At 46.3% G+C, this 23,384-nt stretch overlaps 1 protein-coding gene across 5 annotated transcripts in view; it reads left to right on the forward strand.

Moving 5' to 3' along the window:
• enc (R3H domain containing protein encore) overlaps positions 1-23,384 on the forward strand; it is a 75,569-nt gene that overhangs the window by 17,158 nt on the left and 35,027 nt on the right. For 4 of the 5 annotated variants that reach the window (XM_089547944.1, XM_089547947.1, XM_089547945.1 and 1 more), the window contains 7 exons: positions 2,888-2,996; positions 5,630-5,771; positions 6,825-6,965; positions 7,877-7,982; positions 14,595-14,696; positions 19,584-19,748; positions 22,400-22,562. In XM_089547944.1, the coding sequence (XP_089404070.1) occupies positions 2,888-2,996; positions 5,630-5,771; positions 6,825-6,965; positions 7,877-7,982; positions 14,595-14,696; positions 19,584-19,748; positions 22,400-22,562 (928 nt within the window). The remainder of the gene's footprint in view (positions 1-2,887; positions 2,997-5,629; positions 5,772-6,824; positions 6,966-7,876; positions 7,983-14,594; positions 14,697-19,583; positions 19,749-22,399; positions 22,563-23,384) is intronic. The other variant, XM_089547946.1, reaches the window with a different exon arrangement.

The raw sequence follows: 23,384 nt of genomic DNA on the forward strand, positions 1-23,384 counted from the left end.
CGCGCGAACGCAGTGTGCAAAAACCATAGTAGTAAAAATGCAACGACACATGACGCCAATAAAAGGTTTCACTTTTCCGAAATGCCATTAAAAAACTTCTTGAAGTATCTAAGCAACAACACCTTTTTTGAGAACATATTTACTTTTGAAAGTGCGTCTGTTAATAACGAAATATTAGTTTTTATAGTGTTCATTACTTGGCCAATAGGAGAGCGAGTCGTCTTTTATTTTGGGCAAACATTGCACTTAAATGCTTTTCTGCTCGTTTGTTGCAATCATTAGACCAGATATTGAATGTTAGGACGTTTGTAGTTATCAAACAGCTTTATTTTTCTATAATTTTTTGGCCAAACGTTGCAGTTCCGCAACAAGTAGCTCACCGTCCCATGATGCTTTGAGCGCCCATGGTGGCTGAAGTGGTCTCGAGGGGTCGCCATGCAAACTCCCATAGACGGGTTGCCAGCTTTCCCTCTAGGTAATAGTAAGAAACTCTATGGCGAAGGGTTTCGGATTGCGGCACGACTCATGATCTGGAGGTTACCGGCAGTAAAGTCACCAAGCTGAAGTTATCTCTCCCGCTACCTATCGCTCGTCTGGGATAGCGACTGCCACTGCGGGCTAGCTGGGTAACTCCTGAGTTTATTTTAGGGGAACAGAGTTATGTACTAATTTAAGATTTAATTTTTTACGCATGGAGCTCTGTGCACCCTAGTGGGAGTGGGGCACTGGCGCTACCTCTGGGCCTTGTAATTTCGGATGGTCGTCTTAGTGGAAAAAAAAAACAAAAACAAAAAGAAAGGTGCCAGCTGCCAAGAAAAGCCTGACTGGCATGTTGTGATTGAATGACACTCGGGCAGTTCGTAGTTTGCATCCGGCTTTAACGTGCATGCCGATTTGAGGCTTGATTTTCATGAAGAAGTGCGCGTTAGAATTGGGTAAATGCGGTAGTTGTCTCCAGTTGTGGTCTGTGGAGGTTAGTTTAGTTGACTCTATGTGTTATTGTGAACTCTTGCATTTCTGTTCGTTCACTTTAGGGATGCTTTCAAATTCTAAGATGGTTGTGGCATTGCTTTAGGCTGTGTGTAGGATCCTTGTGGTGTGTCGCTCCTGCCATCTCATAGAGAAAAGGGAGAAATCTTAGCTTCTACCTTCTAGCTTCTGCCTTAGCTTCTACCTTGTAGGGGGGGGGGGGGGATTGAGCACACCCATAGGCAGGGTACCTCACGTGAGGTTATTCGTGCTGGGAAGAGGTGACATAATACAATACTAGTACACTCTTTGTGAGTGAATTTTTCTTTCTCAAATGGCTGGTTGCAGTCGTTCAATTCCATAGTAGTTCGTTATTAGTGTAGTGGTCCCTGAAACTCAAATGTCTGAGTATAGTAGTTAAACTTATAGCTGGTTATTAGTTGCTGTAGTTGGCTTATTGTAGATGGCTTATTCTTTTATTGTGAATAAATTTCACACTCTAGCACAATTTATGTCTATGACAAATGTAGCTCAGCTCAAGAAAGCTCGATAAAGTTACAGAAGGGATAGTTCACAAAAAATATTCCGGAACAGTGAGTTAGCATCACTTGTCACTACTTTTGTTAATTTTTGACAACCGACAAATGTGCTTTAGCATTGAGGTTAGATCACAAGAACCAACAACAGCAGCAGTGTACATTTAAGCAGTTTCTTCACTTAAGTGCCTCTGTGCTAAAACGAATAATTGAGTATGCGCAGACTTTTGATCACATACTGCTGTGCATGTGAAACGCTTTGCTGCCTCTTGTAGCAGTGTGCATTGCCAAGTTTTTTCTTATCTGTAGGAGGCATGTTGATTGTATCTATTACCATGTGTATGCCTTATTCCTCTCAACTTCTTTTTCTTCCTCTTTCCTTTTCTTCCTTGTCTGTTCTGATATTTCAGTCTTGCTCTGGTGAAGTTGACTGAAGACTGTTTCTATTGGCAGAGCTGGCGGTGTGGGACTGTTTGAATTCAGACTTCTCTCGTTAGAAATTGCTGTACGTTCCTCAGCAAGGAGTGCAGAATTATTTGTTGATTGTGCAGTCATATTGGTGCACTAAATATTGATGCTTTCACCAGGTTGCCCACTTTTGTGTGAAACAAACTGAGCTTTCATCAAAACACATTTACACTGGCACTTATGTGTGTATAACTCGGGGCAGGGTATTCTTCTACACTGTGATAGTGATGTCTCACATTATGAGTTACAGTGGATACTAATGAGTATTCTATTTCTGAGCACTCTCTGGGGCCATGGTTTTGTGAGGCGTGGTTCAGATGTTCCAGAGATTGGCATCAGGCTTGGTAATTAAAGGTCTAATACAACTGGGCACCACTAGTGTCGTCCACTTATTGCTGCATTTCTGAACCATTGTTTTTTCGTACTGATAGAAACATCCTTTTTTTTTTCTGCTGATTCATGCTGTTATGCCTGCTATTTGTTGCAGCTGGTTTTGCCATGTTTTTGTTCTGCCATACAGATAGAGCTAAGGGTTAGGCTAGTTTATTGTTCATGGATTTTTATGTGCCATTGGTGCACTAGTGACTGCAAAGTATGTGAGAGTAGAGGGTGCTGGGTTAATTTCTGCCATCTGTGGTTGTTTTAACATTCACCACATCTCGGTGCGTGGGCATTTTTGTATATAGTTTCGACCAGTCAGCTGAAATGCAGCTGTCTCAGCCAAGGCCATGCATATGAGCTCATGCTGCGCATATGAATGCCGTGGCACTGTACAGGGAGAGTTTGGTCACTGTGGCAACAATCTTAAGTCTCCTGTGCGGAGGTGCTTTACCTCTGGCCACTTCCTCCCTTCCACTGCGGTGTTGCTAAGACTACCCTTCAATTGCTGGGTGGTGACGCTGGCGCATGTGCAGGGCCCCGTGGGCGGCAAGACGTCCGGCACCAAGCCAGCACGGCTGAGCAAGCAGGGCACCAGCAGTTCACAGGGCAGCCTCGAGGGCTCTTCGCCCAGCCTCTCGAGAGGTGAGCCTTCAAAAACTTTCAAGAACTGATTGCATTACGATGAGTTTATTTGGCGAAAGGCTGGGCAGTGATTGCTTGCTCTTGAGGTGAGAACAGCGCGGCAGTGACTGTTTTCGAAAAACAGTCATTGACAGGTGCTCCCGATAGTGTGCATACTGTCGGGAGCGCCAAAGCAGAACAGCTCCAAAATGGTAAGGGCTTCCTCGGCATCCTTCGCGGTGTGTTGCACTGGAGCTCCACTGCTACTGCACTACCCTTCTTTTAGGTGGACCGTCACTAGTGTGGAGGCTTCACTGCACGAACAGAGAATGGCTCGTGACGAGCGCGCAGTTTCTGCACACACTGGAAGAAAATTGGGCTGAAGCAGCGAGGAAAAAAAAATCGGAGGGTGGGGGGTAAGCGCCAGCAACGCACCAGTCAGCATCTGAATTGTGCTCAGCTGGATTAGCTTCGTTTTCTGACGCTGACTGGTCAGTCGAGCCACCTTCACCACGGCTGGCACGAGCTCAGATAAGAGAGACCGAAACTAGGCAGTCGGACTATTCTTGGGAATGGCGCTTCTGTTATTGGTCACGCCTGTCTTGCGCACGTCAGAGGCGCATGAGTGACAATGCAGCATGGAACTCAGGTTTTGAATGGGGCTATTTAATATGATGATCTCTTGATGCGCCGATCATGCCTGGATCCGGCCTGTCTTTGGTAGCTTGTTTGAATAAAACGGTGCGAACCATCAGTACGAATTGTCTGTATTTTCGAATACAGAGCTTTTACTGTAATGGACTCTTGCTGGTGCAAACATGCTTAATTTTGAATTTGATTTGTTCTGAAAAGGGCTCTCATTAATTTAAACGGTACGTAATGAAAAAATTTTTGGCCCCCTTTGATTTGGAATTATCCAGAGTTGACTTTGTAGTGAATCATTGCAGTGGAAGATGTTTACATGTGGTTTGTGTTGTGTCCGCAAGGGTACCCCAAGTGTTTAGTTCATGTAGTTTAATTTCACTCGTTGTTTAGCTTCCGTGCATGAAAAACTGCAAAGGTTGGGGACAAAGGTACTCAGTTCCCGAAAAAGTCCTTAGATATGTAAACCTCTGTACAATCGGTTATAAAAAAAAATACAGACAGTTGGTTTGTCACAGTGGTCCAATTAGAAGTCAGCACTAATAATACCTGAAATGCAACAAAAAATGTATCATACTGCATCAAGCATGTCAAGAAAGTGCTAAAATGGGCCGTTACATATTCAGCACGCTGGGAGAGGCCGCTGTGGTAAACATACTACCTAACACATCAGTCCGTATCAAACAGAAGAACTACGCCCAAAGCAGTATTTCTTTAAATCTGTTGCGTCTACGTCAAGCATTGCAAGTGTTGTTGGACCATCTTTTCGGGTGTCTGCTGGAAAGGCGGAAGTGATGTGTACATAGCTGTCGGTGTGGCCAGTGTGGGGGCAGTTACGGTCGGCAGAAAGGTAGCAGTTTAGTTATTTTGAGAGGAGTTTGTAATAGTTCCATCCATTGATCAGTGAGAACTTTGTGACATTGAAATTGACAGGAAGTGAACCACCATATTCTTCATCCGTGCCCGAGTCTGTTGTACCGTATTTACTCGAATCTAGGCCGGCCACGATTCTAAGCAGAGACCCGAAAGTTGAAGGCCACAGAAAAAAAAAAAAACTTACCTCGATTGTAGGCCGGCCGAAAAAACAACTGCAAACAAGAGGTACAGCACGCAAACGACATTTATTGCCAGGAACCCGCTCAGGCCGATCCCGGGCTTGTGTTTGGGCGAGGAGACATATGCAACGCCAGCCCGGGATCAGCCGCCGAAGTCCCGCCCGGCTTGAAGATTTGACGACTGCTCTGCAGCGAGTATAACTTTCCGCTTGAAGGCGGCACTATAATGGCACTGCCTGTTTGGTGCCATGGTGTTGGTGATAAAAACCACGCACGAAAACTTCACTGCTGCGAATGTGCTCACGCCACCGCACGAGAACAGAACAAGGCCAAAATGGCAGCCAGTGCTCATGTGTGCTTTGATCAGTATCGGCTACGGATAGCAACGGCTACAGTGCTGTCTTTCGTTGGCGTTTTGTGGGGGCGCCACCTGCGTGTTACATTTATTCGTATTTTACGAATACGAAACCTCGAAACGAAATCCTCGAATCTAAGCCGACATAAGAGTTCTACATCTCGTTTTTTTTTAAAAAACTATCGGCCTAGATTCGAATAAATACGGTAGTCTGTCGGGGAAGCTGGGTCTTTCAGTACATGACAGACTGGGAAAGTCAAGCGAAAAAGGGGTGACTCACACACACACACACACAAAAAAAAGAGAAAAAGGAATGTAGGTGGCAGTGCTGAAGCCTGGTTGCCCAGCACTGTTCGCTTATTCCCGTTTTCTTTGCTCACGTGTGTTTTTGCGCTGATGTGTCATGGTTCCATTGCTGTAGCTAGCAGGTGCACTGTGGCGATGACTCTAGAATATTACCCCGGAGTTCGTGATCAAGTTGGTATGGTCTGCGTTTTAATGAAGCCTAGATTTTGCTTTTGCAGCGTTGCTGATGAGAAGTTCGTGTGCAAAGAAAGGCGTAGAGACGCGTCTCTCTCTCTCTCGTGTTCTTTGGGGTGCAGACTCGAGCACGGAGACGTACACTGACTCCACGGGTGTGGACCTGGAGCAGTTCATAGTGGACACCCTGCACAAGAACCACAAGGACCGGGTGATGATGCTCAAGATCGAGCAGGACCTGCTCTCCCTCGTCAGGGACAACAAGTGAGCTGCTCACTCTCCTGTGTTGCTCAGGGGCACATCAGTTGTTTTGCCCCCATGCTGGAAACTTTGTGCCAAAATTTTTTAATTTTGGGTAGAATGTTACCCAACTGGCATAGGTTAGGGCCAACAGTTGTCATGAAAAAGCAATAATTATGTCACAAGTATCACACACAGACACAGAGATGAGTAGAAGCTGTGAGACTGGTATGAAAATATGCAGTTTCCTGTGGAAACCAGGGCCCCGTGCGAGACCTTTCATTTCGCAACAATCAGCGTTTCTGCGGAAGGTGTTTCATGTGTTCCCAGATTCTTTTTTTTTTCTCATAGAGTAGAACAGCTTTGTGCAGGACAATTCCTCACAATTTTCATGTCTAATTTTTGAAATAAGTATTGCTGGAAAACCTTTTTGTGTAGAGTGTCCTTTATGATGTGAATACTGCCGCGAATGTTTGTAGTGTTTGTTCATTCTTCAAAGCTGCCGGCACAGCGCCGTATCACTTTGTTTGTGATGCAAGATGCGCCTAGATTTATCTCGATTGATCGCATCCAGGCGGAGCCGATTCTATGTTGTTCCAGAGTGTTCTAGTAACTTTCCAGGCTTTTATCTCGAAAGTTTGCTTTAAAAATAGCACGGCCAAGAGTGGTGGGCATTCTGTTCGACGACTGCCGAGCACGCTCGTTGCTATGCTGCCACCGAGTGATTCACTTCTTTGCGGGCGCAAGTCAGCCCAAATGAAGAGTTTTGTTTAGAAGCCATTCTCGCTGTTTTCCTGTTCGCCGGACTGCATTCCCCACTACGTGACAATACTTATAGCGTAGCTGTAGTGGATGAGATGAAAGTTTACCGTTCCAGTATGTTGAAGCAGGTGGTATATGCGGTTGGTTGGTGGTGGCCTTACTTGAAAAACTGCTGTTGTATATATTTTTTTATCTGACCAAGTAGCAGTTTGCACCAATGTGTGACATCACCTAGTGTCGTGCCTTTTTTTGCTGTGCGTGCAGATGCAGCTGTCAGCTATGATTGCATGTGCACGTCTTTTTCTTTTGCTGCAGGCGGCAGTCGTTCAAGTTTGCCCAGATGAGCTCGTACCACCGCATGCTGGTGCACCGGGTGGCAGCGTACTTTGGCCTGGACCACAATGTGGACCAGGCTGGCACGGCTGTCATCGTCAGCAAGACACGCAACACCCGCTTGTGAGTGGCACCCGCTCTGCCCACAGTACTACTGGGTGCGGTACTGCAGGCACGGGCACAGTTTGGGTGTGTGTGTGTGGGCGTAGTGGCGATCCACGTGCTCTCTCGCTTGTGTGCAGCCTTGCGTGCAAAGATTGTTATGGCATTGATGGAGGGTCTAAGGTGATGAGCATATCCTGTTTCTTGTTGCAACCTTGCTATCTAGTAGAAGAACTGAAAGCTTCTACGGTGGCTGCCACGGTGGCTCAGCGGTTATGGTGCTCGGCTGCTGACCCGAAAGACGCGGGTTCGATCCCGGCCGCGGCGGCTGGAATTTCTTTGGAGGAGAAATTCTAGAGGCCCGTGTACTGTGCGATGTCAGTGCACGTTAAAGAACCCCAGGTGGTCGAAATTTCCGGAGCCCTTCACTACGGCGTCCCTCATAGCCTGAGTTGCTTTAGGACGTTAAGCCCCAATAAACCAAACCAAACCAAACCGAAAGCTGGGTGTGTTGGTATAAATTCACCATGAGAAAAACAGTGCAACGGGATTAGTGCTGACACAGACCAGAGCCGATGGAAAATGAAGTTTTGGGGAATTTATTATCCTTTCCGATATTGCGCATGCAACTATGGTGTCGCTTTTTTAGTGCAAAAGTGCTAATTAGATGCAGTTGTTAGTGTGAATTATGCATTTTATTTTAAGGATGGCTTGATGCAATTGGGAGGTTTTAGTCTACAGTGGGCATGTAAAACAAAGCTATGCTGAGTGACATTGGAAGCTCTGTGTATGAAAAAGAAGGACAGAACAGAAGCAGGCAGAGTTCATCTCTGAAAAAGATTATCTCGTAAAAAGTAGCAGGGCACCTTTCCGCTTCACTCAGCATGTTGGTGGAGTGCTGCAAGCATGCGCTTCCTCTCCTGTGTGCCCAGGCCTGACATTCGGTTCAAGGACCAGATTCGGGAGGACCTGCTGTCGGAGGAGCCCAAGAAGCTGATCCTCAAGCGGGACAGTGCCTCCTTCGAGGACGGCAAGGAGGCAAGGGCCCCCTCCTCTCTCTTTGCACATTTTTGTTTTCTTTTTCTTGTAAATGCTATCCATCTCTTGACACATACCATGTGGTTGTTTGGCTGAGCATTTTTTTTTTTCCCCTGTGACATCTCCAATTCCAGCTTTCAGAGTGGCAAGCATGGTTTGACTGGTAGAAGCTTCTTTACAATCTCACAGCCTTTAGAATTTCCACAATGGGCAAAGTCAAGCTCTTCACTGGAACATTATCTAGCAAGCCAAGAACAGGGCAGCTTGATAGATGTAATGACATGGTGTTTAATGGCGCATGGGCACAGTACAAGCACTCCGTCTGGCATCACTGCTTGCTTTGTCATCTCTTGTTCAACAATGCCTAGTACACAAAATTTCAACGCGGTAGTGTTAAGGAGGTCGTGTCGCAGAAAAGCCGGCATTGTCGTCGCCGTCGTTGACCGTGAGCGAATCATCCACGAATCCCGAGAGACGCAACCTAGAGGGCAGGTGGGCCACCTAGGTCGCGTGACCTTTTGGCATCATGACAACCTGCCCACCAGATATATAGGCGTTAATCCATTAACTTCATTGCGTCGTACTGTTAAGGTGAAGCTTAATGTGCCCTCCCCCTCCTTTAATTTTTCACCATTCTTGCAGTCCCATTCACGCTTTGTTGCTGCTACCATAGTCATGTAAAAAAACTGCTTTTAAGTACAAGTCAGCTCCATTGTCAGAGCAGGCAGGCTGCAAGAGATGTGCTAGAGCACCCAGCTAAGTGGCTTCAGCATGCTAATGTGCACGAGCACAGATTTGTCTGCAGTGTTAGTGCCCTGCTATAAGTCCACTGCACTTCAGAGCATACCAATGGCATAGACTGATGCAGTTTTGCTTTGAAACCAGGTCGCAATTCCAGTGTTTCAAGACATCTTCCTACATTGGTGTCTCCGTCTCACGCTTAGAGCAGAACTTCACAAGCTTGTGGTATAAATGAAAAGCTAAATTCTGTGCTATACTTGTGGTGCTATGATTGTTGTTCCAAACCTGGACATGCTGTGTGTGCAGAGCCGGCTTTAGAGGTGAAGGAAAGTGAACGTGCTGCAGCATGGTGTCTCCATTGTTGAGTCCACCTTTTATCGCAGTCGAAGGGTATACACAGAGGCAGGGCTAAATTAAATTTCAAATGCAGTAAGAGCTCATTGGTTCAAACAGCACTGTGGTGGTCAGAAAGTGACGAAAAAAGATATTTTGATGGAATGGTGAGTGCTAGCTTTTATTAATAATGAAAAATCTCTCTGCTGCTGTCTGCTTACTTTGTCATGGAGTGCTGCTGTTGGTAGCTCATCTTGGATTGCTGCAAAGTGCCAGAGGGGAGCCTTTGTCCTCTTCGGAACTGAGGAATAGATGTGCAACATTCGACAACTTTGTCACTTGCGGCCACGATTGCACCTTATTTGCTCTTTATCCCCTGTGTCGTCATCGGTGGTGTTGATGCCTTCGTCTGCGATGCCTGGTGGAAGGGGCAAGGCCAGATACATTTTTGCTTTTCAACAGTATGGTGCTCATCTTGGCTATCTCAGTCTTGTTCACCTTCCCTTCATCAGCCTTCCACAGAATCATCAGCTTCTCCTGGAGCGCTTTGGTTCAGTACTTGCCTCATGGTGGGGATATTGCAGCTGGCACACACACAAAATAGGGCTTCTTAGGGACATAATTGCAGAGTCAACATAAGTAGGCATAGGAAATCAAAGGTGATGATATATATACTGTTAAAGCTCGTTAATTCAAGCCTCATTAATTCGAGTTTTTGGATAATTTGAACTGAACAACTTGGTCTGCCCAAGCTCCATAACAGACTATATAAAATATAGCCTATAGCCCGTTAATTCGGACATGAATGGCTGGCGCAACCAATAATTCGAACTATGCGTCGCGTTGTACCGCCTCAGCGGCCTGGGCACATGGCGAACCAAACAATGCTCTCATGAGGCTGTGCAGCCTCTTTGGAGGCGATGTGGAGAGGGTAAAAACGGCACGCAAGGTATGAGGCCGGATGAATGTAGAAGGGGCACTCTGTGGCGGCATGGTGATGGCAACTAGCATGACCTCCGAGATTTTTACCTGGCTGTTGCTTGTAATCGCTGATATCGAATGCTTCAATAGCTTGCTGCGTAAGCTGCTGTGTTGAGTGATGGGTGACGCGACCAGCAGCAAGATGCGGAAAGGCACGTCGCAGTCTGTGGCACTCCGAATCTGAAACCATGCAGTCGGGCATGAAACTTCGACATGTGCGAAACGAACGAACTAGAACTTTTGCTGATATATGCTGCAAGTCTTTGTTTCGGTTTTCCGGTTCCCTTGGCATAATGTTCCGCATGATTGGTTGCAGCTGTGGCGTGGAGGTTTAGAAATGTCGTCGATTCGCAGTGAATGTTGTGCCAAAACACTTCGAGAGAAAATAGAAACCATGCGTGAAGTCAGTGCCAGTGTGTTATCGAAATAGGATGTTGCCAAAAAGCACGCTCACTGGTTTGGCAGCTTGCCACTTGAGGTTGGAACAGTGAAAAGTTGGACAAAGTATGTGCGGCTGTCTTGGTGACTTTCAGTTTTGACCTAAACAGTTGGGCAACGTCCTGAACTCGCAAGTGTGAATCTGCCAGTCACAAACGTTGCCCTATTGTTTTGGTCGAAAAGTGGCAGTCTCCCGACAGTCACATGCAGCTCGTTTTCGCAGACTTAAAGCAATGTGTGATCACTCGCCCTTCGCTACTCCAATGTGGCCCTCCGCTGAGCAAGTTTGAATGCGCTGAATGCTGCCAGCCTGTTCTTCAGTTTCGAAGGTGATGAAGAAGCCTTCCGATAAGTTCAGGCTTTAGAATAGAAGGTGCAAGATGTTGTTTTCATGGAAAAAAAAGCAAAAGGTGATAAATTAATACTTTAGAAGAGTAAATTATGGTAATCTCACTATGCGACTGCTTCCCGATCCCAGTGTACCGCATATTCTGTTCAATTTCGTTAGTTTGAACTTTGATTAATTCGAAATACGTCAGCGTTCCCGTGGAATTTGAATTAATGAGCTTTTACTGTGTACATAAAAAAAAAAAGCATACTTTCTGCATGTGCTTGATTTTCGGGGCTAGCCTTAAGGTTTTGGTGCAGCTCTGTGTCCGGAAGGAGCTGTAGAAGTTTCCTCTTGCTTGACTGGGAGAATGGCTACAAACATGCGTGACCTTGGCTGGGAAAATGGCTTTGGCTGTCACATTTATTCGCGATGGAATTTGCCTGGTTTGCGCATACACTCCACATCCTGGTCGCAGTTAGCTCGAATCGGTTATTTCTAATCCTTGCAGCGGTGGCCTAGTTGTCTGAGCATCCGCCTGACATGCGGGAGATGCGGGGTTCGATCCCCAGTGCCCCTAGGTGCCCACCGGTGATACAGTGGGTAGAAGCTTTCCCCTGCCTGGTGCTCGGTTTCTTTATGGTGAAATGCTTGGAAAATGGGTCATTGACCCGACCTGGAGTAGAAGAAAAAACCTTGTGCTATGGCGCTCTTTGGCCACAGATGCCATAAAAATTCATCATCATCATCATTTATTTCCAATTGTAGTTGCATGCTTTAGTGATGAATACTCCACGCTGCTTGGCTGTTATATAGTGGCATGGATGTCGCACTCATTGATTGCTGCATAGAAATCGTGCACTCAGATGTAAATTGTTGACTTGTAAATCCAGCATCACTGCTGCACTTGTGTTGCAGCTCATGCAGCTCTTAGCTTTCTGGCTCAGTTATTCCGAGGCATTTTCATCTCCACAAGTTGCTTCTCTGCAAAGTCACAGCTTACGAGCTCCTCCTAGCAAGTGCACAGCTCTCAAGACAGGCAAACTTTGACTTCCATCGCAAATGCATCTTGTGTTTCCTTGGGAAACAAGGTACCAATGTAACACCAATTTTTTTTCACTGCTCTTCAAGCTAGCTTTAGCGTCTTCACTGCGAGACTCGTGAGCTGCTAGTGGAAGCTAACTTTCGAAGACCCTGACATGTGCCAGCGAGCGTGCACTGGCATAGAGAGGGTGTTTATGAAGGAAAGGAAAGGAGAGGAGAGGTCACTGCTGTGTCGAAGACTTAATTTGTTAACGGGTTGGAGGCTTTGTTGCGGTAGATGATGTTGCACGCATTTCTGGAGTGTTCACTCTCGGACGTAGTCATTGCTATGCTGTTTCCGTTTTTTTTTTTTTTCTGGGCCCTTGGCGTTTCAGCTGTAGTTGGCTTGAACAAGTTATGATCGTGTTATAGTTTAATATATATATTTTTTTGCATTTTTGTAAGGTCGCAAACTCTCCCATTGCTTTAAACTCATGGTTGTGTTATATACATGTAAATATGGTTTTTGGGGCCTGCCCACATTCAAGTGAAGTGATGAGAAGTTAAGAAGCTTGCAGGTATAGGACGACTATGACAGACACAGGGTAGAGGCAACCATAGGTTAGTGGGGTGAACTATTAATTTGAACGTTCCCATTTATCCCGCAGTAGACTTACCCCAGCTGATGGCAGTTATTTGTGGAGGCTACACTGTCCCTCTTTGTTGATGGGGAGGAGGTGAATGGGCCACTCGTGGGGTGAGCTTTTGCACATGGGTTCACAAGCAGGACACACTCCCTTAAAGGTGCACTGAAGAGGAATCTTAACTTGTCTTTTTGCCGCGTGAACTCGATCTACACGTTCCGAGCTTTCTTAGAAACTGCGATTTACTGCCCTGTGTGGCCGATTTCCCCAATTAAATTGAATTAACGTCTGGCTCCCGCCTTTTTTTTTTTAATTCTGCCTCGTACGATGGGCGGAGTCGACCAACGCATGGAGCGCCTTTCACCCAGTCCCGTGGTGGCTTGCCGCTCTGCCATCGGCGGAGTAATACGTAGTAGTCCGTAGTAGCAAATAGTCCGCGCGTATTTTTATTTCTGCGGGCTTATTTTGCGGCTATATTATCTGCGAATGAAACTATTTATTCATGGAAACCTAAAAAACAAAATAAAGCGAAAGCAAAGCCTCCACGGGACTGAGTGAAAGGCGCTCCACGCGTTGGTCGACTCCGCCCACCGTACGGGGCAGAATTTAAAAAAAAAGGCGGCAGCCGGACGTTAATTCGTTTTAATTGGGGAGATCGGCCACATAGGGCAATAAGTCACTGTTTCTATGAATGCTAGGAACGTGCGGATCGAGTTCCCGCGGCAAAAAGACGTGTTCAGAATCCTCTTCAGTGCACCTTTAACTACTACTTGTAAGCTGTGACTAATTGAGTAGTAGTAGTAGTGATTGTGTAACTTGGTAGTGCTTTGTTTTTGTTTATCAAGGTGTGTCTGCACACTGGCAGGAAAAGCATGCAGATGGGACATTTTGCATGATTGACTGGTATTTTTTACTTCCTATTGCTCTACTAACTATAGTTTCGGTATCGAAAGAATTTTTGGATTTATCGGCATACTAGCTGGCTGGTAGGGAATAATAGCATTAGGTTTCATGGAAGCGCTTTTGTGGTACCAGGATTGCTTGGCATAACAGCTGGGCTGCTGCAGTTCTGCTTTATTTATTTATTTATTTATTTATTTATTTATTTATTTATTTATTTATTTATGTATTAGTTATGTTGGTGACTGCACATTTAGTTCTTTCAGTTGTTTGGAGCACCGAGATGAAAGAAAAACTTGACTTGCTTAGCATGGAAAAAGAAAAAGACATTTTTGCATATTGTCAATCAGTGCAAAGTTCTGCATGACAAGGAGTGAAACAGAGTGAAGACAAGATGAACGGACAAAAAATGACACATGCATGTACTATACACACACCAATTTTGTGACACTTTTTGCTTCTTTGTCCTGTGCTCATAAAATGTTATCCTTTGTTGCAGAAATTTTGTAACCTCTTTGTATCGTTCACGAAGTAACCAGATATTGAAGACAACAAAGGACTTCTGCGAAAGCGCACTCTTGTAGTACCTTAAGTGCCTCAGGCCTTCTGAATGTGGTACTTCGCTGGTGCACTGATTTTGGTAATTGCTTGTGGTCTGTGTTTGCCTTTAATTCGTTTATTCTCATGTAGTACTGATTGACTTTCTATGCTTTAGATGTTTACTTTTTGCCCTAGAGCAATTTGCCTGCATTGCAAATGGCCACTAACCTGGGTACTGCTTGCTTCAACCCCCCCCCCCCCCCCCCCCCTCTTTTTTTAAGGCAAAATGAAAACTAGAAGTTGCTTATTATGCATTTCAGCTGTTATGTGGTATTGGTATTTGGATTTGAAATTGTGCTGCAGTTGTCGTATGCTGCTGTGCCTTTAACTCCTGGTGCAGCAGTGGCCGCGAGCCTTGTTTGAATGAATTTGTTCTCAATTTTTCTTTTACTATTTTTGCTGTTAAAATTTTATTTTATCCTTTTAAGTCTCCCCAAAAAGTGCCCTTATGGTCTCTGTCCAGTGTGTGTGCCGAGGGCATCGCACGCTATTGCTGAACAGCTCCCTCTTTTGGATTCGTCTTTTGCCGTGTTTAAAAAGAACGTTGCGAATATACAATCTGCCGGCGGCCAGTGAAGCGAACGGAGTGCAAGACGAGGCTTCCTCCGCGTACTGCATGTGCAGAGCCCAGAACGGCAGTTGTCTCTGGATTCGAGGAGGAGCAAGTCGATCGAGGAGCGAGAGGAAGAGTATGAGAAGGCCCGTGCACGCATCTTCAACCAGGATGTGAGTCTTGTCTCTCTCTCTCTGTCTGCCGCCACCCTCCTCCTCACGGCGAGGAAGGCAAAAACCGCTGCGCTGTGCCATCAGAAAATGACCTGTCAAACGAGGACGCAACCTACGCCTAATCGATGCAGTCACAGTTTGTTAGTTTAGCATTTGGGTAACTTAGACACTCAGTGTAGTCCCAGCAGATGTATAAAAAAAAAAAAAAAGTGGGGGATCAAGTCCCTTTTTATGAGTTAGGCTGCATCAGTTTCTTTGTGTTGCAGTTCTGAGGCTAGTTTTGGTAGAGTCGTAGCGTGCAGAGCCGTTTCAAACAGTGCAGAATGCAAACCTAAAGTTGCATTAAGGAGTGCACCTAAATTCTTTGAGATGAAAGGCGTGTAGAAGAGGAGTGCTGATAATAATAAGCATGGATTAATTCCTTCAAATGCTAAAACGTCCTGTCTCAGTTTAAAGGTATACACATGAACCAGGGTTTAGCAGGGTCTGCCAAGACATGCAGCTTCTTGGGTGGAAATGCTTTCGTTCATGCATGCAAGACAGCCTTGTTCTGCAGCTTAATTGCCTTGAGAGGTGGGGGGCATGTTAGGTTGATAATTTTAGCCAGTATATGCCTTAGACCTTAATGCTAATAACCGTTACTAAACTTAGCACCTTATGTTTGGTGGAATGTGACTGGAATAGCTGCTGTGTGTTTAACTCTTAACCACTGCTACCTTGCACAAAATATCATATTTATGAAACAGGAAGACCTTGTCTTTGAACTGTCTGGAAATATGTCACAGTAAACCACATACTATTTTCATGCAGGAAACATGAGTAAGTAAGAGAGCATTTCATAGTACTATGCAGCTCTTTCCTAGGAGAAAATGCACTTGTAGATTATTTGTTTGGTTTGGTTTATCAGGGTTTAACGTCCCAAAGCTACTGAGGCTATGAGGGACGCCATAGTGAAGGGCTCCGGAAATTTCGACCACCTGGGATTCTTTAACGTGCACTGACAATGCACAGTACACAGGCCACCAGAATTTCGCCTAAATCGAACTGCCAGCCAGCAGCCAAGCGCTGGGGTTCTTTCGGGCTGCTCCATAAGCACGGAGCCATCGCGGTGGCTATTTTCTAAATTTTCTAAAATAAGGAAATGCATTAGACAGACTAACTTTTCGAAAAACCTGTAGTCCTTTACGGTTACAAAAAGACATTTTACAGAAAGATTGCTTGGTGCAGATAACCTTAGACGCATATGTACTGTAAATCCCAGCACAACTTAACGTGCGTTTTTATTGTAGTTGCCTGCTACTTTCTGTTCGCTAGTACACTGACTGAGTGTACGATGTAGGTAGTATACACAGGAAGTATATTCGTGCTTGGGACTCTACCTGTGTTTTAGCATGCACCTTTCTGCGTGTACAGAAAATGACGGGGCTCTTAGGCTGGCTGTGCAAGCTAGGCTGCCTTGGGCAGAGCAGGTTCGTCTTGTCCCATAACTGCTAGCCGAGGGAGCATCAGATGCTGTGTTGCCGCTGACAGTCCTCTCCTCTTGCTGGCATGCTGGCTTTTGCAGTTATTGGGAAGGTGCTCCTGTCACTGCTCCTAACTGCTAATTTAATTGACTTCTGGTGACAGCTGCTTGTCACAGCATGCTTCATCTAGAAATAAGCTCGCACTAGAAATAGTTGTGTTGCATTTCAAGGAACATGTGGAACTGCTTCATGTAGTTGCATGCTTTTTTCCTTAGGTTTCTGACATTTTGTGTATACCGTGTTTGCTCGCATAATAGGCGCACCCCCTGTTTGGTCGCGAAAAACCAGATTTTTGTATTTCCATGCATAATAGGCGCACCCTGAACTTGGCACTGTAATCAATTCTGTATTTACATGATTGGAAGCCAACGCCTCCACCCCTCCCCCCTCCCAATCTTTATTTTAACAAAGTTTTCGCTGAACTGATTACTACTACTCACTAGTGTTGCTGTCGTCGGAGCTGCTGCGAACCCACAGCACTCAACACCAACATGGCATGGAACAGCTGCAGACAGTTTTCAGGAATGCTCGCTTTAAACGTCTGTTTGGAAAGCTTCATCTTCAGCTGGAAACCTTCCCGACTTAGGCCCACGCAAACCTCGGCGATACGAGTCACATACGAAAATTTAGGCATGCCGCTGTCACGACTGCCGCACTTCTCGGCCATGTAGAATTTTCAGGCCTGCCGCATGCTTGCCGTGTTCGAGAGAAAACTGCCAGCCGTGTAGCTATTAAGATTCTTGCCTGTCATGCTAAAATAGCAACGCTTGGTGGCAGCACACGAAAGCCACAACTACGATGAACTAGCATGCTACTACAGATCCCGCGCCTTTGACAGCCGCAAAAAAACTGGAGCTGGTAATGCTGATGCCGATATGAATAGCGAAAGCTCGCGGCAGAGAAAAAATGTGATGATGGTGACCGTGGTCTCGGGCGCCATCTGTGGGCGGCACCTGGAAGCTCTGGTACGCGCGTGAGGCCTCTGCGATCAAGCGCCCGTTGCTCGCAGCCGGAGCCGATTGCGGAGGCCATGGCGTGTGCATTTCAATGTGGCTTTCTGTGTGTCACAAGCTGTGGACAGTTTTGTTCTCAGCCATTCGTGCAATTCGAAAAACAGTTAGGTGCACCGACTGGGCAACTTCGCCCTGTGAAGCATGAAACCACAAAAGAAAAGGGCTATCACTCAGTGATCTGCACTTTTTCACTGCTTTACTATGGTGTCCTACACTCAAAATGCCGAAAATGAATCATCTAATTGGGGCAGTGGAGGTCTTCTCAACAACACCATCCGTCTTAAGAGACAAAAATGCATGGGCCCCATGGGCTCTGTGTATTTTCTGGTTGTTCATTGTATTGACAGTGAGTTTCCATATTAACGAGACGTAAATACATTGAAAAAGTTTGGCCCTCTGGGCAAACTGTCCATTATTCGAGACGTCCATAATGCCACACTGCTGGCACTCTGCCGGCGTCACCTGGTTTCCGAACCTTGGCTCCCAGCGCGTGGCCGAGCATCGTCTTTGTTCTGCATGAGCTCGGTGGTTTGGCGGGCTTTGTCCTAGGAAACGCTGTGCTTCCCGCTTTTCTGTAACGGGGGTTGTATTAATGAGGCACGACTGTATTTGTAACGCAAACATGCAATTATAAGGGGGGGGGGTTGACTTTTAACGTCTAATTTCGGTAAGAAAAATGCGTTACATTCGAGCAAATACAGCACCGCCATGGAGCATGTAGCCCAGCTTTGCGTCTCATAGCATCCAATTCCTTGGAGCAGCATGTGCACTGACTCAAGAGGCAGAGAACCCTGCTGCGGTGGCTCAGTGGTTACGGTTCTTGGCTGCTGACCCGAAAAGACGCAGGTTCGATCCCGGCCTCGGCAGCCAAATTTCGATGAAGGCGAAATTCTAGAGGCCTGTGTACTGTGCGATATCAGTGCTCGTTAAAGAACCCCAGGTGGTCAAAATTTCTGGAGCCCTTCACTGCGGCATCCCTCGTAGCCTGAGTCGCTTTGGGAGGTTAAATCCTAATAAACCAATAAACAAATCAAGAGGCAGAGGACACCAATAATATATGACGTTTTATAGAGCTATGGTATGGTCATCGTTGGTAGTTTCCTGTTTTTCTTTTTTTCCAGCTACAGAGTTGTACCAGTAGACATGGTGCGAACCTCCTGAAAGTTTTGAGGCTTGTTGGTTTATTCTAAATGTAATGGAAAACTTTCACCTCCTTTTTGTGTACTTATGCCCTGGCAAAAACATTTCCTTTGTGGCTGCAGTTATGGTGGTGGTGTGTGTGAGTGTATAAATGTTTTGCTGCAACTGGTGCTTTGAAGTAGTACATTTCTTTGTGCATTGTTTTTTTTTGGGGGGAGAATGTGAATCTCTTATGTTCCTGCTAGGCTATATTTACTGTATATTGCTGCGTACGTATAAGTCAAATCGACTCCGAATATGTCAACGCCCAACTCGTAACCATCTCTGGCTGAAAAAAAAAAAAAAGTTGACTCCAAATATAGGTCAAAAGGAAGTGACAAACACTGTTTAGCACATGAGCTTTTGTCAGGCTGCGGAAACAAGTGTATGTTGAGAGGAAAGGTGCAGGACGAGAAAAAGTTGTTGGCAGGGCGGCAGTGTCAGGTTCTTTATCCTGGTTTTTGTCTTTCCTCATTTCTTCTTCCTTATTTTTTCCATTTACTGGTGCTGACTTTTGTAGCAATGTGCAAACTCTCCAAGTTACCTGGTCTTGTGTGGAAGCATAGCATGGTGCTTTGTCCAGCTTTCCGCACTAACTTCTCAATCCTCTCTGACCCTTACCTTCAATTCTTTTTGTGGTCCTGATAGATTGTGGATGATCGTGGCTTGCCACAATTTTCACTCGTTTGCTTGAGCGTCGCGAGCTTTACCTGTCTCTATATTCGTCTTGCAGAAAATAGGAGCAAAATGGTGGTTTGAGCTAGTTGGTACATCTTTAAAATTTCACCAGCGCTGCGACTAGGAACAACAGAGAAGGAAGACAAGGACAAGCGCTTCTCTGTTCTTGTTCCTAGTCGCAGCGCTGGTAAAATTTTAATTTTGCATAAAATAGGGGGATTTATGTAAGTGTTCAGATTGCCATTGGACTCTTGCCAGTGAGTTATTTCAGAGAATCAGGCTATCCATACCGCTTTCTTTTTCTTCCTGCCTGGGGCTCTGTTCTCGAGATATGCCATGGCAGTTGGTGCTCCCCAAAAACTGAAAAAAAATGGGGAGGGGGAAGAAGGGGGAGACTGAGGAGGGGGCAGGCTGGGGACTGTTCTCTCCCTACGCATGACGCTTTCCCTCTCTTGCTTGCTTGTGCTGCCACTGCTGCTGCTGCTGCCCCTTAGGAGGGGGTTGGGGACTCCCCTGCCAGCCGGAGCAGCCAGGAGGAGCTCCAGTGGAGCGGGGACAACCGCCCCTGGAGCAGCACAGATTCGGACTCGTCGGAGCGGCGCCGGCACTTGGGGGCGCGCCTGCTGCTCGCCCCCAAGGCGGCCGAGGGGGCCACTCAGGTGTGCGCATGTGCCGCACCGCCCCCCTCCCTTGCCCCCTCACTCGTGGCCCCCTTCCTGGTCATGCAGCATTCTCCTTGTTGAGCGTACCCTGTAGGATAGTGCAAGTGGTTGGCCTTCTCCCGAACCTTACCATTACACGGCTGCAAAGCAACGCTGTATGACCCTTGTTCATATTTGCAGTTGCAGGAGGGCCGTTCCTTGTCTGGTTGAAAGGGTCCCTGAGTCATGTCTGCTTGAACATATTGACTGCTAAACTACGCTTTGAAGGCAGTGTCCTGGAAACCTGTTCCTGTAGAAACTTTTTGAAAATATGTAAGCGCAGTCGAGTTCTGTGTGTTCGCAGCAACTCTGCTCTTGTGATTGCAGTCTCATTCCAGTTTTTCACCCCCGCACTACAGTGTACTTAGTGGTCCAGATATTCAGGCCGATATGAACCAGCATCTGAGCCCAAAATTACAGCGGTGCATTCTGTTTCTGCCGCGTGATGCCACCGTCTGATGTCCTGTCTCTTCATCAGCGTCACCATTTCCTACCTACCAATGACAGCATGGCCCAGGCATTAAACTATGGCGGAGTCGTGGTGGCAGTGGCAGTAAGAAAGGAGATAGCCACTGCCAGAAAGTGTGCGTGACCTTTCATTTCAGTTTGGGTTGTTTACAATGAGCACCAGCAGTAATAAATGCCTAGGGTGGTGTTCGGCTTAGGCTGTAGACGCTGCACTTGTCGACTCAGAAGTTTCACAGCTGTTTAGCGTCTTAGTGGAGCCACAGGCTGCGAGTAATTATTCTTGCACGTGGGATACTGGAGCGGACCCTACAGCATTCCTCTGCAGCCATGTGGTGGTTGTGTCACACTTACCTCCTCTACTGCATTCATGGGCTTTCCAGCTGTGAATGGTAGCTGCACTTGCATTTGGGAAACCTGGTTGCCATGGTTCTGCATGTGCCTTGTCAAAGTTGGGCCAACCGTAGCTTGGTCCTGAGGGGGTTGTGTGAGGCAATATTTTTCGCAGCAGAATGGACCCGAGTTGGGTTCAGGCATGCGCACTGGTGGGTCACTGGAGCAAGCTAGTCAGAAGAGAGAGCAGAGAAACATGTAACTGATCCCACTGCCCCATGTCTGGAGTGCCTTCATCAAAATTTTGTTTCATCAAAAAAAGTGTCATGTAAATCAAAGCTGTGACTAGGTTGTTCGAAAATTAGCTGATGAGCTTTTTTTTTAAGTCTTAAAAGGAATGATCGGTTGTGTGATCTAAAAAAAAAAAAAAAACCCTAAGGCCAGCCTGGAGGCAATGAAACAGGAGTAATAGGAGGGCTACGTGCACTCTGTCAGGGTGGAGCATAGACTGGTCACTGACTCAGTTGAGGGAAGCTGTTCAGTTAGGTTCCTCTCTCTCAGCAGGTGGCTACTTAATATTGCACGCTTTTATACAAGAGCTCTGGGACTGTGCAATCAATGAACAGTGTGCGTCTTATTTGATCCAGTAGGAGCACAACCCTGAAGCATGCCATGACTACTGGTTATGTTATGCACATCTCGTTCAGAGATACCTAGTTTGCTGAAAAGTTTTGTTGATAATAAAGTACTGTAGTTTCTCCTCTTAGCTATTAGCACACGGGTCTGGCTTGCCTCTTTGTACGGATAACATCAGACAAACCTTTGTACAGACTTAATGTGGTCATTGCCCGTGCTTTGCAAAGAATGACTTCATAGATGCCTATTTGGTCCTGTTTCGTAGTAGGTGTGCTGCAGCCTCATAAACTCCTCAAGAAAGATGATATTGTGCAGGAATATCCATAGCTATGCACCATTTTGCTTATGTAGGGGTTGCTTCTTAACAGTGTTACCTTTTGAGACATTATTGCTAGCTAGCTACCTAGCTTTAGGGTGGAGTTATTTTGAAAGGGTTGGATCATGATGATGACCGACCGATGTTGGTGATTGACAGATCGATGGTGTTGATCTTGAAGTCTTCTAATGGTTCGGTGATCCGGTGACACGTTGTGCAACAGTCGCACCTTCCCTGAGTCCTGCGCTTTCACGTTATCAGAGACAACCTCCTTCCTCAGTACCGTTATATCTGCACCTGAGTCAAGGCAAGCCTTAAACAGGCAACCCTATCAAAATTAACTGGCGCAGTCGATAGGATGATTCCGGCGGCTTTCTGCGGAGCGGACATGGACATAGTTTCTCGAAGAAGTTGTCCAGTCTGTTCTGAAATGTGTCGCCGGATCACCGAACCATTAGAAGACTTCAAGATCAACACCATCGATCTGTCGGTCACCAACATTGGTCGGTCATTATCATGATCCAGCCCTATCAAAATTAACTGATGGCATTGTGCTTTGGGCTGTAAATTGGCCATTGCGCTTACCAGGTTTCTCAACATGGATTTTCCTTTTGCATGCTGCTGTCCTGCTTCGAAAAGCTGCTTAGTGCCTTTCTCTGCTCGTTACTCTCTGTTAGTGCGCTTGGCGCCCCCTGCTGTCTGAGAAGAAGCATGTGCTTGGTTCAGTGTCTACGTAGCATAGAAACACGTTTATGCCAGAGTGGCTGCTTATCTGTGTGACCCCCGTGAGGCTGTTGGGGGTCACAGGACGTGGGTCGCGCGGCCAATGCTTGCTGCAATGGCTGCTGCCCCTTTGCAGGGTGAGCCACTGGCGGGAGGCAAGTTCTACTCAGTGCTGACCAAAGGGGGCCCTGGCGGCCCAGCGGTGACCAAGGCGAGCAGCTTCGGAGGAGTGTCCCTGCTGCATCGGGACTCAAGCCTCACGGAAGCTCGCAACGCCGCCCTGAGGGCAGTCAAGGCTGGTCAGTGCTGCCCTGTGCTGTTTGAATAAGGCGTTCACATGTCCACATTCCTTTGGCCTCATGCCGTTGCGCCGTTGTGCTACAAATCGTGTCTGACCAACGTGCTCACTAGGTCATGTTGTGCATGTCCAGTTTTGTTTTGCAGCGGCAGTGGTTAAGGACACGTTTCCTGGTTCTGTGGTGGCGGCGTTGCCGTAGCTTAAAAGAAACACAAGGAAAGTGGAGCGATGCTGTGTGCCCTGGCATGGTTTCGTGGTGCTCTCTCTGCACAGTGTAGTGATATAGACTTTGAAGAAATTTTCAAAGCTTGAAAAACAAAAGTTTTCTCTTAATTTTTTTCAAGATATGAAACAGAAAAAAATGAAAATGGAGAGTTTCATTAAGCACATGTATTTTGTAACTTCAGGCTTTTCAGAAAAAAAATGGTGACACAATGAATACAGTACAATCGATGCAAAGCATTGCATCAGTCTGACTTGTCACTGCTACTTAAGGAAATACTTGTACACCTTTTTCCGTGTTAAGGTTCGAGTGCACTTGCACAAGTTTTCGCACACACTCTCGAGCAAGGCTGTTGCGCAGATTTGGGTGCACATTATCGAATTGCGACCAGTTTCTCTCACATGATGCAGATGATTGGGAAATTCTTAGTGGCCTACAGGAGAATGACTTCAGCAGTTGGCTGCTACAAAGACCTTGTGGGGGGCTCCAGATGCTCAGCAGGCTCCCAAAAAGCTCGTTTAGACCAAATTTTTCAGTGCAAAAAAATCTGCATAGAAATTTTGACAGTCTTCAGTGCACTATCACTTACAGTGGCCATTC

Source organism: Amblyomma mixtum, chromosome 6 (assembly GCF_055824585.1).
Source record: "Amblyomma mixtum isolate Tamu chromosome 6, ASM5582458v1, whole genome shotgun sequence".
Taxonomy (NCBI): Eukaryota; Metazoa; Arthropoda; class Arachnida; order Ixodida; family Ixodidae; genus Amblyomma; species Amblyomma mixtum.